This window comes from Oryctolagus cuniculus, chromosome 1, assembly GCF_051225735.1.
Source record: "Oryctolagus cuniculus isolate XC-2025 breed Fujian yellow rabbit chromosome 1, ASM5122573v1, whole genome shotgun sequence".
In the NCBI taxonomy this organism is placed as follows: domain Eukaryota; kingdom Metazoa; phylum Chordata; class Mammalia; order Lagomorpha; family Leporidae; genus Oryctolagus; species Oryctolagus cuniculus.
In genome coordinates, this window is record NC_142867.1 from 8,707,933 (window position 1) to 8,723,265 (window position 15,333).

Genomic DNA, 15,333 nt, shown 5'->3' on the forward strand with positions numbered 1-15,333 from the left:
ACACACCCCCAAAGCAGCTCAATCAGTGTACTTAGGGACTGGCCCTGGTACTTTTGGAGATCTGGGAGAGCCCATGGCCCTGGCATTTTTTTGTAAGAATTAATTTACTTAAAAGGCAGAGTTAGAAACATCTTCTTTCCACTGGTTCACTCACCAAATGGCCACAATGTCCAGGGGCTGGGCCAGGCTGAAGCCAAGAAACTAGAACTCTGCCCAGGACTGCCACATGGGTGGCAGGGTCCAGGTTCCTGGGCCATCTTCCACTGTTTCCCAGGCATGTTAGTAGGGAACTGGATTGTAAGTAGAGCAACCCGCACACAAACCAGTGCCCATATGGGATGTTGGTGTCACAGGGGGCAGCTTAAGCCACTTTGCCACAGCGCTTGTCCTGGCCCTGGCATTTTGAAGTTCCCTCTCCTTGGCATCCCTCAGCCAGTGGCCTACCACAGCTGGTCACGCTGGCTGCTCAGCTGACACGGGATGGGCTCTAGCTCCACGTCTGGGTGGGGAGGTCTTTGATGATGAATGCTCGCTCAAAGCTTTACACACGCGGCCTCACTTGACTCCTCGTCGTTCTTCGAAAGAGAAAGGACACAGAACAGAACGCATTTGTTTGATGTTCCAGTCATGATACTGAGCCAGGAGCTGGAAGAAAGCCATGGATTGGGGTTTCTGCTCCCACGGAGTTTACACTGTGGTTTTCCATTTCGTCTTTCCTTTTTTTTTTTTTTTTTTTTTTTTTTTTTTGAGAGGCGGAGTAAGAGGTCTTCTGTCTGTTGGTTCACTCCCCAAATGGCCCCAAAGTCCAGAGCAGGGCCGATCAGAAGCCAGGAGCTTCTTCCTGGTCTCCCACGTAGTTGTAGGGGCCCAAGCACTGGGGCCATCCTCTGCTTTCCCAGGCCATCAGCAGGGAGCTGGATTGTAAGTGGAATAGCCAGGACTCCAACCGTTGCCCATATGGGAATGCCGGCGCCGCGGGCGCTTAACCTACAACGCCACAGCGCCGGCCCTTATTTCGTTATTATTAATCCATGTAATAGACGAGGAAAGCGAGGCATTGACCTGAAGCCGGCAAAGAGGAAAACAAATACTACCAGCATCCTGCTGAGGGGAGCGCCGAAGCGGGGTTCCATTTCTCGAAGGCTCTCCGTGCGGCCCCTTTCCCTAAGTTCTGAGCTCCAGCAGCCCGCTCGCTGTTGCAAAGCTAAAGAACTGCCACAGCTGCCTGGGAGAGCTGATGAAAAGGTGGCGGGTGACGGACGGACTAGCCGGCAGCGAGCCGGGCACCCGCGGGCTCAGCTCCGAGGCGGGGCCTGGAGGGGGCGGGGCCCGCCCCGCGCGGCAGCCTTGCGTGTGCGCACGCGCAGGGGGGCGCGCCCTCCCTGAGGCACCGCCCACAGCCTGCGGACGTCGCTGGCGCGCGACGTGCTTCGCCGGATAAATGCGGTGGCGCCCCGCGTAAGAGCGCTTGGGTCTTGAGCGCTTGGGCGTTTGGACGTTTGGTGGCGTCGTGGCCGGCGCCTAAGCCAGCCTCTGTTCTTTGCTGTGCGATGGCGGATGAGGGGAAGTCGTACAACGGTCAGTGCTGGATCTCGTGTGTGGAGCGGACGATCTGGGGCCCGGGTGGGCGGCGCCGGCCTAGGCCGCAGCTCGGGGCGAGAGGCCGCGAGGGGTCCGGCGTCCGAGGGGAGCGGCGGCAGCGCGGGGCGGGTGGGGGCAAGGCGGTCCCCGGGGGGCCGGCCGGACTCGAGGTGGGCGCGCGAGTTGACAGGACTCCGGGGCACTGGCGTTGGGAGGACCTGCGGCTCGGAGCGGGCGGCTCGGGTGGGTTGACGGGATTTCCTTTGAACTTTGAGAGTGGCTGGTGCCTGTCAGTTCAGTTTGGCGGCCCGACTCTTCCTTTAATGTGACTCAGTGGGCTGCCCTGGTGCCCTGGTTTTGTTGTTGTTTTTTTTTTTTTTCTTACCGCGTCCAGTCGGCCTTGCCTTCTGGCCTGTGGCTTTGGCTTAATAGTTGAGACCGACACACCAACTGGATGTTTTGGTCCCGACACCCTACCGGCTGTGAGTCCATTATAGTGGTTTGGAGGGCCCGGCAGCCGAGTTTTGAAACCTGGGTTGTCTACAGCAAGCTGGAGGGAGTTAAACTCTCAGGCCTCTTTCCCAAACCCCTTAGTGTGGAAAGTAACTACCTGTTTCCTCTGTGTGTGTGTAAGAGAGAAGAGAGACTGTGTGTGTATGAGACAGACAGACCGTGAGATCATTACATACCAGGTGCTGGTAGCACAGTGCCCGGCACAGGAGAGTGCCCTCAGTGAGTGTTCACCGTACCCTCTGTTCATGTATTCTGCTTGGCCGGGGTTATCTGTTGGGGCTCATTATTTACAGAGTACCGGGCACTAGGTAGATGCGTTTTTCTTTGGAAGTCATGGACCATTTTTAAAGGAGCCGTTCCTACGGAGTTAGTAGGTTATGTTTATCTAGAGAGCATCTGGGGACCTTTCATTGAGCAGCCTAGGGTGGGGCTGCTTCTCTGGCGCCTGAGTCCAGGCCCGGTCTCCTGAGCTTTTAAAGGGCTTTTCTGGCCAAGGAAACGGAGCATCTCAGAACTTTCAGAGTGGCAGTTTAAGAACGTGGAGTTATTTTAGAGAGCCCTTTCAGTTGATCCTGTTGTAACTTTCATTCAAGCGGTATAGGTACATAACTGAGTGGCAGAATTCAGGTGGTTTTCAGGAGTCTGACTTGTGGGCAGTTACACTTTTGGGTTGGCCACACTTCTCCATTCTGGTTCTCTTCTCTGTAGTTCTGGTTTCTGCTTCGTTTTTCAAAAGCCCTGCACAGTCTCCCAATAACTTTTCCCTGATGATGTCATCCACGGTTTTCTGGAGGTGGCCCCTGTGGTTCTTATGTTCTCTCCCAACAGTGAGGCACTGTGATTGCCATATGGAGGTGCTGGGAGCAGTGGTGTTAATAATTCGTGTGCCTGTTTCTAACCGTAGAGTACGATGACCGTGTTAGTTTCCCTCAAAGAAGAAAGAAAGGCCGGGGTCCTTTCCGGTGGAAGTATGGTGAGAGTAACCGTCGCTCTGGAAGAGGTGGTTCTGGTATCCGGTCTTCCCGGCTTGAGGAGGATGATGGAGATGTAGCAATGAGTGACGCCCAGGATGGTCCCCGAGTACGATAGTAAGTGACCAGTTCGTCTGGGTTATATTAGTGACCCCCTAGATTATATAGCCCTCTTAGTGGCCATGTCATTTCTCTTCCCACCTGGAAGAATAAGAAATGCCAGGACCAGTTTAAATGGTCCTGTACAGTGCGGGGACAGTCTTTGAGAAAACTTTGGTAGCACATATGGACATTTTGCTCTGCCTCCTCACAGCACCCCCTATGCTGCCCGACCCAACCGCCGGGGCGACACTTGGCATGGTCGAGAGCGTATTCATGTTACTGTGCGGAGAGACAGAGCTCCTTTAGAGCGAGGAGGGGCCGGCACCAGCCAGGATGGGACCTCCAAAAACTGGTTCAAGATTACGGTGAGTACTGTGGGAAACAAAGCGGTACAGGGACAGGGGGACCTTGCTCAGAGTACAGGTGTTTGTTATTCCACAAAAATCTGTTTTCTTGGCCCTTTACTGCACAATCAGGTGTCCTTCCTTTCTCTCTCTCTCTTTTTAAATATTTTATTTTATTTATTTGAAAGAGTTACAGAGAGAGGTAGAGACAGAGAGAGAGGTCTTCCATCCGTTGGTTCACTCTCCAGATGGCCACAACGGCCGGAGCTGCGCCGATCGGAAGCCAGGAACTTCCTCCAGGTCTCCCACTTGGCTACAGTGGCCCAAGGACTTGGACCATCTTCTGCTTCCCCAGGCCATATCAGAGAGCTGGATCAGAAGAGGAGCAGCAGGGACTAGGACTGGTACCCATATGGGATGCCAGCGCTTCAGGCCAGGGCTTTAACCTGCTGCGCCATAGCGCCAGCCCCCATCCTTTCTCTTAAGGGTCAGTATCTTAGAACACTTTAGAACAGGTTCAGAGAAGGCAAGGCAGGGAGTAGGTAGAATGGGACAGAAGGGAGATGTAACTGTAGTCAGAAGGCAGAGGAGCTCCTCTGGATGTCTCCAATTGGCTGAGGCTGAATATGGGGTTTGGACTCCCTGAAGTTCTGAGGGTACAGACAGGCACAGTATAGGTACTATCTTAAAACTGGCCGGCGCCGCGGCTCACTAGGCTAATCCTCCACCTAGCGGCGCCGGCACACCGGGTTCTAGTCCCGGTCAGGGCGCCGGATTCTGTCCCGGTTGCCCCTCTTCTAGGCCAGCTCTCTGCTGTGGCCAGGGAGTGCAGTGGAGGATGGCCCAAGTGCTTGGGCCCTGCACCCCATGGGAGACCAGGAAAAGCACCTGGCTCCTGGCTCCTGCCATCGGATCAGCACGGTGCGCCGGCCGCGGCGGCCATTGGAGGGTGAACCAACGGCAAAGGAAGACCTTTCTCTCTGTCTCTCTCTCTCTCACTGTCCACTCTGCCTGTCAAAAAAAAAAAAAATCTTAAAACTTAGATCAAGCAACTTATTGTTTTGAAGAATAAGAAGTGTGTAAGTAGACAGAAAAGAGGTTAAGGAATCCATATGTCTCAAGTGAAAACCCTATGATTGGTTCTTTTCTTTAGAAAAACTTTTTTTTTTAAAGATTTATTTTTTTTTTAAGATTTATTTTAGTTATTTGAAAGACAGAGTTACAGAGAGAGGTAGAGACAGAGAGGTTCTTCTGTCTGCTGGTTCACTCCCCAGATGGCCGCAATAGCCGGAGCTATGCCATTCGGAAGCCAGGAGCTTCTTCCTGGTCTCCCACATGGGTTCAGGGGCTCAAGCACTTTGGCCGTCTTCCACTGCTTTCCCAGGCCATAGCAGAGAGCTGGATCGGAAGTGGGAGCAGCCGGGACTAGAACTAGTGCCCCTATGGGATGCCGGCGCCTCAGGCCAGGGCTTTAACTAAACGCTGTGCCACAGTGCCGGCGCCCCCACCTTTTTTTTTTTTTTTTTTTTTTTTTTTAATTCAAAGGCAGATTTACAGAGAAGCAGAGAAAGAGAGAGAGGTCTTCCATCCACTGGTTCACTCTCCAAATGGCCGCAATGGCTGGAGTTGTGCCTATCTAAAGCTAGGAGCCAGGAGCTTCTTCCGGGTCTCCCATGTGGTTGTAGGGGCCCAAGGACTTGGGCCATCTTCTACTGCTTTCCCAGGTCATAGCAGAGAGCCGAATTGGAAGTGGAGCAGCCAGGACTTGAACCGGCACCCTTATGGGATGCTGGCACTGCAGGCTGTGGCTTTACCCACTACACCGTGCCAGCCCCTAAAAAAACTTTTAAGGTTTGGCAGAAAGTACATAAGGAATGCCATATGGGGTGTGCTGTTCAGTCTTAGTTGTATAGAATTTCCATCTTTTCTCCTTTTCTCATTTCTAGATTCCTCATGGCAGAAAGTATGACAAGTCATGGCTCCTGAACATGATTCAGAGCAAGTGCAGTGTCCCATTCACTCCCATTGAGGTAAAGCAGGGCTTGAGTGGCCAACTAGCTGGGCACCACGGAGGGCAGAGGGGTCATCTGGACAAGGGGTTCTGGTCTTTGAGATTAAGTAATGCTCTTGTCTCTTCTTACAGTTTCACTATGAGAACACACGGGCTCAGTTTTTTGTCGAGGATGCCAGTACTGCCTCTGCGTTGAAGGCGATCAACTATAAAATTCTGGATAGGGAGAACAAGAGGGTATGTTAAAGAGCTTGGTTGGACTGGAGGTGGGGATTGGTCCTTGGGCTGTTTTCCCTGGCGTTTACTCTGCCCTTTGTCCTCCCTCCAGATATCCATCTTCATCAACTCCTCTACCCCACCCCTCACTGTGCAGAGTGAACTGAAGCCAGAACAAGTAGAGCAGCTGAAGGTAGGGCTGGCTCAGGTTACGTGTGCTTGCAGCCCAGTCTTCCCACTTCGCATGCCCCAGCCCCATACCCACCGTCCCTGTGACGGCCGAACTCTTCCCTGGTTCCTCTGTAGGTGATCATGAGCAAACGCTATGACGGCTCCCAGCAAGCACTGGATCTCAAGGGCCTGCGTTCAGACCCAGGTACGGCTGGCAGCAGGTGACGTAAGGGGGCTCTGTCAGGGAGGGAATGTTGAAGAATGATTAGTGCTGCCGCTGGCCTGGGCAAGTCCTCTCAGATTTTTCTTGCTTTCTTTTCTGCTTCCTGAAGATTTGTTGGCCCAGAATATCGATGTTGTACTGAATCGTAGAAGCTGTATGGCAGCTGCCTTGCGAATCATTGAAGAGAATATTCCAGAGGTGAGGCCTTTGGACCAGTATCAGGCGTGGGAAGCAGCGAGGGATCGATGGCATGGGGTCAGCGACAGACTTGCCTCTGATCTACTCACTAGCAGCACTAAACTCTTTTCTCCCTTATAGCTCTTGTCCTTGAATTTGAGTGACAATAGGCTGTTCAGACTGGATGACATGTCCACCTTGGTACAGAAGGCACCCAACCTAAAGATCCTAAACCTCTCCGGGAATGAAGTAAGAATTGACGGGCTGGCTGTGCTTTTGATGGGGTGGCCAGAGGACATAGTGGGCTTGCCCGGTGATGGCGACAGGCAAGAGATGAGAGTCGGGATGGGAGGTGTGAAGTCCAACTGATGTCTCACCAGGTTCTCTCCTCCCTCTTTTCCCATCTTTTGCAGTTGAAGTCTGAGCGAGAATTAGACAAGATAAAAGGGCTGAAGCTAGAAGAGCTGTGGCTTGATGGAAATCCCTTGTGTGACACCTTCCGAGACCAGTCCACCTACATCAGGTCAGTTGTGGCCTCTGTCTTCCCTCCTGGGGACCTTCACCCCCTGGGAGGCTGAGCTAATGCACCCTGACCAGTGCCCGTCTGCAGGAGATGTGCAGCCCTGAGCTGGAACCACCTGTCCTTTGGGAGGATCACGTGCTCCTCTCTCGTCTGTCCATGTCTCCCAGCCTTGCCCTGAGATCCCCTGTCCTTTGCTTTTCACCTGACCGCCTGTTTGCTGGTTCTTTGGCCTTTCTCCTTCCTCCCTGAACGCAGCCTTTTCTGGAACTTGCCCACCCTATTGTTCCAGGAAGGACATTTCCCCTTTGTGCTCTGACTAGGAGATGTCTCTTATGTGCCCCATAAATGGGGTTGCCTTGGGCCTAGAGCCTGGTGTCCTTGGGCTGAGAAAGCCCTCCCCACTTGGAACTTCCTGCTAAGACAACTTTCTCTTCCTTTGTCCTGTGATGGCCCCTCTTGCCTTTGTGCCAAGAGGGACCCTTTCTCATAATCCAGTTGCCTAAGGCTGTTGCCTGGGCTTTCCGGCACATGCTGAGGTTGAGGCCTCATGGGGGCTGGTGCCCTGCAATCTCTCTACCTGGTGCTGTGAGCTGGGCCCTCCCTGGAGAAGAAACCTGGGTTCCCCAAGACATGTGACCAGAGCTGTGGTCTCGCCAGCAGGCGTGGGAATCCCAAGGAAGGTGCTGGGCGTGGAGGCCACGGGGGCATAGGCTACCAAGGAGACAGAGAACTGACCCTGTCAGGGGCACTGCCCCGCTCTCACTCGCACACCTCACGTCACCCTGCTTGGCCCCGGAGGATGGCTGGTTAGCCAGAGACGGGTAAGATTCCTCTGGGAAGGAACAACCTAAGACAGGCACAGTCGCAGAGGGGCCATCAGGAGAGAACTTGGGGGCCAACAGAGGTGGGGCACAGACCCTCACCCCCCCAACTTTGCAGGGGTATGAACCCTCACCCCTTCTGAGGGCTGTCTCCTGCCCCCGTGGCTGCTTTGCTTCCCACGCCTACCCAGCTCAGATCGGGACCCAGGTGGCAGATAGAGACCTGGCCAATAGCAACTGCCCGCTCACCACAGCAAAGATTTCTTCCCCATTTCTGCCTTGGACCACAGGGAAAGGGCAGCTAAAGGAAAAGGCTGTATCCAGGTGTCTTCCTCTCCTATCCTCTTTGATGGAAATGCCTCCTTGCTTTGTCGCTCTTTTGTTTTTCTTGGCTTTCTCTTGCCTTTTCCTCCCTACTTCCCATTGCCTCCTCTGTCTCTCACTTGTCCCATCCCATTCTCCCTTTTTGCTTCCTCTTCTTTTCCTGTCTTTTTCTGTTACCTCCCCTCCCCATGAGCCCCGCCTTGCTCATCTCCCTGCCCCAACATCCTGTGCCATCCTGTGGTGTGCTCTGGTCTTGGCCAAGGCCAGACCTGGCAGAACTGATGGATACCTGGTGAGGCAGCGGAGCCCCTGGGCTCCCACCCCATTCCCTTCTCCCTGGGCTGCACAGGTGAGTAGGTGGAAGGTAAGGGGGGCAGGGAGGGGAAGGATGGCCTGGGCTTAAAGCCTGGGCTGAGAGTGCTACTCTTGTGGCACTTGGGGTTAGGCAGAGAGAAATGTGACAGCCTTCAAGGCAGTCCATGTCTGGGAGCCCTGGGTCAGGTGGGGAGTGTGGGCCATTTTTTCTCTGAGCACAGGCTGGGGAGGAGTGGGGGGATGAGCAGGATGGTATGGGCTACCCTTGGGCCCTGGTGTATTTGCTCCTATAGCAGCCCAGGAGGCACGGTGGCCCTGAAGCATCACTCACTTCTGTCCCATTCTTGACAGCGCCATTCGTGAACGATTCCCCAAGTTGTTACGCCTGGTAAGTTGACAGCTGTTTTCATTTTCTTCTAAAGAGTATAATATCTCCCACTCCCTCTGACAAAAGCTATAATCCTGCTTCCCAGGAAATGCTGCTAGGCAAAAGTTGCATATGTCAGGGTTCATGGACACTTTTCATACTTCTTTCACACTTCTTGCCTGTCATTTGTAGCTCTTCCATCTAGGTAAGCGTGTAGCCATTTTTCCTCTGGTGTATACTCACCTTTCACTTTATCTGCATAGGATGGCCATGAGTTACCCCCACCAATTGCCTTTGATGTTGAAGCCCCAACACTGTTGCCACCCTGCAAGGTGAGAACGGGGACATAGCTAGAATGTGGGGGTGGGGGTACTGGTTCCATGGTCCTAATATCTGTTTGATTCCAGGGAAGCTATTTTGGAACAGAAAACCTGAAGAGTCTGGTCCTGCACTTCTTGCAGCAGTAAGTATCCCAGGGCCCCAAGGCTGCAGAGGGGTTTGGCTGTCCAAAGCCCGGTTCATTCTTGGGAGCTGCTAAGTCCCTCTGTGGCTGCAGAGCTTAGAGTTTCCCTTTTTCTTTTTTTCCTCCCACAGGTATTATGCAATTTATGACTCTGGAGACCGACAGGGGCTCCTGGATGCCTATCATGATGGGGCCTGCTGTTCCCTGAGCATTCCTTTCATCCCCCAGAACCCCGGCCGGTGAGTTCACGTCCCAGAACCTGCCCAAGCCTTCAGGGTTTCCCAGCAGGAAGGGACCAGCTCTGCTAGCAACCAGTGTTCGGACCAATGCCTCTTTTTCCACTAGAAGCAGCTTGGCAGAGTACTTCAAGGATAGCAGAAATGTGAAGAAGCTTAAAGACCCTAGTAAGTGTATGATGTGAGCAAAACAGGATGGGAGGGAATCGGAGCACTTAGGATGGTTTGGCAGCCCCAACTCCCTTCCTCCTCCACCTCCAGCACTGCGGTTCCGATTGCTGAAGCACACACGTCTCAACGTGGTTGCCTTCCTCAATGAGTTGCCCAAAACTCAGCATGACGTCAATTCCTTTGTAGTAGACATAAGCGCCCAGACCGTAAGTGCCTATTTCTTTCCTGATAGACGCCTTAAATTGGGGGTGAGGGTGGAGGGAAGCATTTAAGAGGCAAAGGGGCTCAGGTCCTACCAAGAAGCCTCCAGTGTCCCTAATGCTTCTTTTTCAGAATACATTGCTGTGTTTTTCTGTCAACGGTGTCTTTAAGGAAGGTGAGAATTTGGGGGGGTCCTGAGGTTATAGCATGGTCCCTCCTCCATCCAGAATCTTCTTCAGCACTCTTAGTTTCTCAGCTACCTTCTGTCCCCTTTTCTTTCCTGATCTCCTCCCGTTCTGCCACCAAGCCATTGTGCTTGGGCCTGCCTTCTCCACCCATCTTGTCTGCAGTATAGGAAAAGCCTGGGATAGATTAGGAGGACACAGACTTTGGAGTCAGAAAGGTCTGGTTTTCCATCTCAATCTTGATTCTGTGCATCTGTGTGCAAGTTATTATCTCTGAGCTTCATCAGCATCTTCCTTTGTATTCTGAGATGGAGTTGGTAACAGCCAGGTCTTAATGGTGCCATAGGAAGTAAATGAAGTGACTTTTAAAGTACTTTACCCCTGGCACAATACACAAGTGCTCTGTCAGTGGGTTAGTAGTTGTTAGTATTATTATCCTTTCTGACCTCTGACCCTTTGCCCCCCCTACACTCCCCTGCACATGACATAGTTATCCCAGTGTGGCCCACGCGGGGTTCTTTATAACATAGAAGACAGAGAGCTGAGAAGCTATTTCTAAACATAAAGCACAAGTGCCTCTAAAAGGTGGTTGCCGCTCTCCTTGCAGTGGATGGAAAGTCCCGGGATTCTTTGCGAGCCTTTACTCGGACATTCATTGCCGTTCCTGCCAGCAATTCAGGGTAAGTTCCCGGTTTACCAGGTTGGGTACCAATCCCAGTTCATGGCCAGCAGCATGGTAATTGGAGGGTAGAATCAGTCCTCAGGATGTTTTCAGAATCTGAAAGGCAGTGGCAGATCACAGGAAGTGGCTCCCATCCTGGTTAAGGGCTTGGCTCTGGAGTCGGACTATCTGGGTTTTCATCTTGAGTTTACTACTGGCCATGGACCAGTTTCTTCATCTGAAAATATTATAATAATATTCACTTCCTAAGTTTACTGTGAAGACAGATAAAATACACAGGGGCTCACAGCTGTCTGTGGTCAGATGAGAAACTATGAGTTCAATGTGTTTGGCAGAACATCCTTCCAAACACAAAGCCCAGAGCACAAACTATGCAAATGGTAAAAGGCAGCAGCTAACAGTGGGAAGGGGACTTCGTAGGGTCGCTGAGAAAAGGAGTGATGTTTGGAGATGAGGTTCTTTGACCTGCTGTTGAAGGTGTTTCTTGTCCCCCAGGCTGTGTATTGTAAATGACGAGCTATTTGTGCGGAACGCGAGCGCTGAAGAGATCCAGAGAGCCTTCGCCATGCCGGCCCCCACACCTTCCTCCAGCCCCGTGCCCACCCTCTCCCCGGAGCAGCAGGAAATGTTGCAGGCGTTCTCTACTCAGTCTGGCATGAACCTTGAGTGGTCTCAGAAGTGAGTGCTGAGCAAGTGTAGGAATAGGGGTAAACTGAGGTAGGGCTGGTAATGATTGAGGATTGCTCTAGAAATCTTAAAAGCCAAAACTTTTTTGTTACTTAAAAAAATATTGGTTTATAAAAATCTGCCCTCAGGCCAGCATTGTGACACAGCTTGTGGTGCCTGCATCCCATATCGGAATCCCAGTTTGAGTCCCAGCTGCCCTGCTTGCAAACTGACCTCCAAATGTGCCTGGGAAACCAGTAGATAGATGATTGGCCCAAGTGTTTGGGCCCCTGCCATCCATATGGGATCGCGATGGAGGTCCTGGCTGTATAGAAAATCTATAGTTACAATCCATACTAGGGATTCTGAAGTGGTAGGTAGTGGTCAGGGTGACTGCATTTTGGTCCTCATGGAGCCACCTGTTCTTCCTCCACTCCAGGTGCCTTCAGGACAACAACTGGGACTACACCAGATCTGCCCAGGCCTTCACTCATCTCAAGGTAAGGTTTGGGAATACAGTGGCAAATAAGAGGACGCTCTGGCCTTTCAACGTGGTCAAGTAAGCTGGGCACGGGTGGCATGGCCTTGGCTCTGCTGACCTTTCATTTTTCTCCAGGCCAAAGGTGAGATCCCAGAAGTGGCATTCATGAAGTGATCCGGTGTCATGTCCCAGAAGCCCCCTGTAAATAGCCTCTGGATACTGTCCGGTTGTCATCCGTCTTTGTTTCCTCCTGTCCGGCCGGAGGCCACCCTGTGACTGTGACCGAGGAGGGAGGGCTGCTGAATCCCTCTCCTCACCCGCCTTCTGGAAGACTTCCGGAAGATTGAGCCTCACTGGTGCCAGGAAGCCAAAGCGTACTTTATAGAACTGACACTAAACTACCCGAAGGACTTAGGTGCTTTGTGTACTTAACCCCAGGATCCTCCGTACTTTTTAAGATAAAGAGTGACAGTTGTATTTTGTGTCCTGCGTGCGGGATTGTTTGGCTTCTGCCTAGAGGGGGCTCCCACGGCTGTGAATTTCCAGGGCTGGAGGCGGGCTTACGGCAGGAAGTCCCGCCCCGGAAGTGGGCCGGCACAGACCATGGCGGCGCCCTGCTCGCGGTGTGTCTTTGGGCTTCTCCGTGCGCAGCCGCCTGTGTTCCTGCATCGGTCCCTGTACAGTGCGACCCCACCGCGGGACGTGCTCCTCTTCCAGCATGAACGGGGCCGCTTCTTCACTATCCTCGGGCTGTTCTGTGCGGGCCAGGGCGTCTTCTGGGCTTCCCTGAGCGTGGCCGTCTTTTCCCGACCCCCAGTCCCAGCGCAGCCTCGGGATGCAGCTCCTAGCCGCTGGGACCTGCGTTCCGCCCTCTGGCGGTATGGGCTCGCCGTCGGCTGTGGCGCCATCGGTAAGTCTGGCTTCCCACCACGTTGCACGACCCTCTTTGCTCAGCAGGGAACTCAGCCTTCCCGGATGGGCTGGAGAGGCAGAGGTCTCCCCTAGAGCACCCTCTGCACCCATCTCCCTTCTAAAACGGGGATGGACGTCTACTCAGGTGTTGACAGAATAACTAAGCCGAGGTCCGTGAACGTCATCACAATGCTTTTATTCAGGAGGCACCGGAAGGACTGGTGCTCGGCCTTCCAGTGAAAACCGCTCACCCCAGTCTTTGCTGTTCCCACAGGAACCCTGGTGCTTGCTGCCGGTCTTCTTTTCTCTCTCCGGTCTGTGCGTTCAGTGATGCTTCGGGCTGGAGGGCAGCAGGTGACACTCACCACTCATGCCCCCTTTGGCTGGGGGGCCCACATCACTGTCCCCTTGAACCAGGTCTCCTGCATGGCCCACCGGGGTGAAGTCCCTGCTATGTTACCTCTGAAGGTCAAAGGCAGGCGCTTCTACTTCCTCCTGGACAAGGCTGGACACTTCCCCAACACTCAGCTCTTTGACAACACTGTGGGTGCCTACCGGAGCTTGTAAAGAAACTTTAGGTCACTCACCCCTCCCAGAGGGGAATAAAAAGAAATCTTTGAGATGGAGTGACACCAGGTGTGTGCAAATGTGCCCAAGATTCACTGACAGCAAACAAAGGGGAGGAGTCATCCAAAGACAACTCCCTGGTCCCTGTTTCAAGCCTCCCTCCCAGCTACTTGCTTAACATCAAGAATTTTATACCAGATGAAGAAAGTCATATAATATTTTGGTACAAAAACAGCTGTAAGAACGTGGTTGGGGAGGGGCAGTCTGTAGGCTCCCGATATAAATAGGACCACGCAAGGGGCAAGAGGATTGCAGGCACTTGGGCACGGCGTCTTTGGCTGTAGGAGGTGTTCTTCAGTTACTCTTCAGGAATGGAAAGGGCGTGGCCCAACCAGAGCATCTGTCTCAGTGCTCCACTCAGGGTCACCCCTTTCCAGAGGCCGGTATGGGGCGGCTTCAGACTTGCACTGCACGACCTGGAGCACCAAGACCACACACCACAAGACCAGATTCACCCAGGAAGACGTCTGTGGGAGACAGGAGAGGATGAGCAGTCGCTGCAGATCCAGCCTTTCCCACCCACATACCACCCTTAGCTGTTCAGTGTCACACTGACAGCTCCTCAGCTGTCTTCAGGTGCTCACTGGTAGGCCAAGCTACTCATAGAATGCTGAGTGCAAACACCCTTGCAGCTACAGTACTCGTATGAGTATCTGGGCATGTCCGTGAGTCTCACTTCAGCGTTGTGTAGGTTGGAGTAAAACTGCAGAGCGGTTCCAGGGGGTGTCCACGGGATTTTCTGGGCTCCAGAGCAGCTGTGAGAAAAGGATGAACGCTAAGCACAGCTGTGCCCAGGTGCCCTAGGATTAGCGACTGATGAGGGAAGGTAGCCCCGGCCAGACATCCCGCCCTTGCCCGTTACCTAATTGTTTTGTTCAGGGAGCTGATGGAGTTGCAGAGAGAGTTGGTGCCAAAGCGAAGGACACAGGCAGACACTAAGATGAGGAAGACGGCAACAGCTGAGACGGCCAGTGCAACGCGGAGCCCTAGAGGACCCCTATCCGGGAGAGAACAGGCTTGTAGTGAGCAGGAACTCGCCCCCACCGTAGCCCCTGGCCCTCAAGGTGGGACAGTCACCTGCTGGAGTCCTCGATGCAGCTGCTGTAGACCCAGAAGAGCAGGAGCAGGAGGCAGTAGAGAGCCAGGAGGCCCGAGGCCCCAGCCACAAAGTAGCAGAGGGATGGGGCTGAGGGGCGGGCTAGGGCCAGGGAGGAGCCATTCAGGGCGGCCACACCGTACAGGGGACACCTGCCACTGAAGGAGCCCTGCGGAGAGAAGCTGCTTAGGGTGAGGTTAGGCCAGGGCCCCTCGAGGAAGTCACCTGTGCTGTGTGGGTTCCTGTTCCTGGGGCGGGGAGGCTGAGGAGCCCTGCCTGCCCTGGCTGGCCAACAGGATCGGGAAACGGGCGGTGCCTGCGGAGCACTATGGGCTGCAGATCCCGGTTTCCCTTCTGTGAAGGAATCCTAGTGCACCCATCTCCGGTGCTGTCTCTGGTCAGTAAACAGGCACACTGGTGCCCACCTTCTAGGGGTTAAGTTCGCCCGTGTTATCGCTCGCTTCTGCTGCTGCCTCCGTTCCACATCCCCACTTCGTCACAGTGATGCAATCGTGGCTGTTTCTTCATCTCCGCTACACTACGCTTTACTTCTCGGCAGAGCCCACACAACACAAACAGCTCGCGCGGGGCCTGAGCAGAGTGGCGCAGCGGGAGCCACTAGGCCCCATCCGGTCCAGTAATGCGCTCCCGCGGTTCAGGGAGCGACTCCGAGGCAGGACCCAGCCGGCGGACGTCGCAGGCCAGCGCGCACCGGGCCGCCAAGCCCCCGAGCCTTCCCGTCCCAACGCCAACGCGGGTCCCATCCCGCAACCGCACCTGGGTCCGGGTTAGCGCCGCGGCCGCCACCGCCCCGCACAGGAAGGCGGCAGCGAAGAGCGCGAGCTCGACGCGCTGCAGACACCGCAGCGCCATGGCGCCCCAGCCACCAGCGAGCGCCGCCGCGGGAACCAACCGCCCAAGCCCCGCCCCATCCGGCGCGACCCACGAGCGCGG

The 15,333-nt window shown here is 54.1% G+C and overlaps 3 protein-coding genes across 7 annotated transcripts; 2 read left to right on the plus strand and 1 right to left on the minus strand.

The window, feature by feature from the left end:
* Positions 1–1,349: 1,349 nt before the first annotated feature.
* NXF1 (nuclear RNA export factor 1) lies at positions 1,350–12,221 on the plus strand. Of its 2 annotated transcripts, none has more exons than XM_002720996.6 (21): positions 1,350–1,578; positions 2,999–3,182; positions 3,379–3,532; positions 5,458–5,541; positions 5,655–5,759; positions 5,851–5,931; positions 6,045–6,114; positions 6,242–6,330; positions 6,451–6,558; positions 6,723–6,832; positions 8,644–8,680; positions 8,923–8,991; positions 9,067–9,122; positions 9,254–9,361; positions 9,468–9,526; positions 9,620–9,735; positions 9,863–9,905; positions 10,523–10,595; positions 11,093–11,275; positions 11,703–11,763; positions 11,880–12,221. In XM_002720996.6, exons 1-21 carry the CDS (start codon positions 1,551–1,553, stop codon positions 11,916–11,918), a joined length of 1,857 nt encoding a protein of 618 aa, XP_002721042.1. In that variant the 5' UTR covers positions 1,350–1,550; the 3' UTR covers positions 11,919–12,221. The 2 variants fall into 2 exon arrangements, with proteins under 2 accessions (XP_002721042.1, XP_017206034.1); XM_017350545.4 differs by having other exon boundaries at positions 9,471–9,526.
* TMEM223 (transmembrane protein 223) lies at positions 11,880–13,288 on the plus strand. Its single transcript, XM_002721040.6, has 2 exons — positions 11,880–12,654; positions 12,931–13,288. Exons 1-2 carry the CDS (start codon positions 12,348–12,350, stop codon positions 13,221–13,223), a joined length of 600 nt encoding a protein of 199 aa, XP_002721086.3. The 5' UTR covers positions 11,880–12,347; the 3' UTR covers positions 13,224–13,288.
* Positions 12,828–15,289, minus strand: TMEM179B (transmembrane protein 179B). Of its 4 annotated transcripts, none has more exons than XR_007914313.3 (6): positions 15,157–15,289; positions 14,361–14,548; positions 14,146–14,280; positions 13,960–14,038; positions 13,117–13,750; positions 12,828–12,996 (listed from the first exon to the last, which is right to left on the minus strand). XR_007914313.3 is itself a non-coding variant. In XM_002721041.6 (5 exons), exons 1-5 carry the CDS (start codon positions 15,250–15,252, stop codon positions 13,589–13,591), a joined length of 660 nt encoding a protein of 219 aa, XP_002721087.3. In that variant the 5' UTR covers positions 15,253–15,289; the 3' UTR covers positions 12,828–13,588. The 4 variants fall into 4 exon arrangements, 2 of the variants coding, with proteins under 2 accessions (XP_002721087.3, XP_017206044.3); XR_011386822.2 differs by having other exon boundaries at positions 13,868–14,038; XM_002721041.6 differs by having other exon boundaries at positions 12,828–13,750.
* Positions 15,290–15,333: the final 44 nt, after the last annotated feature.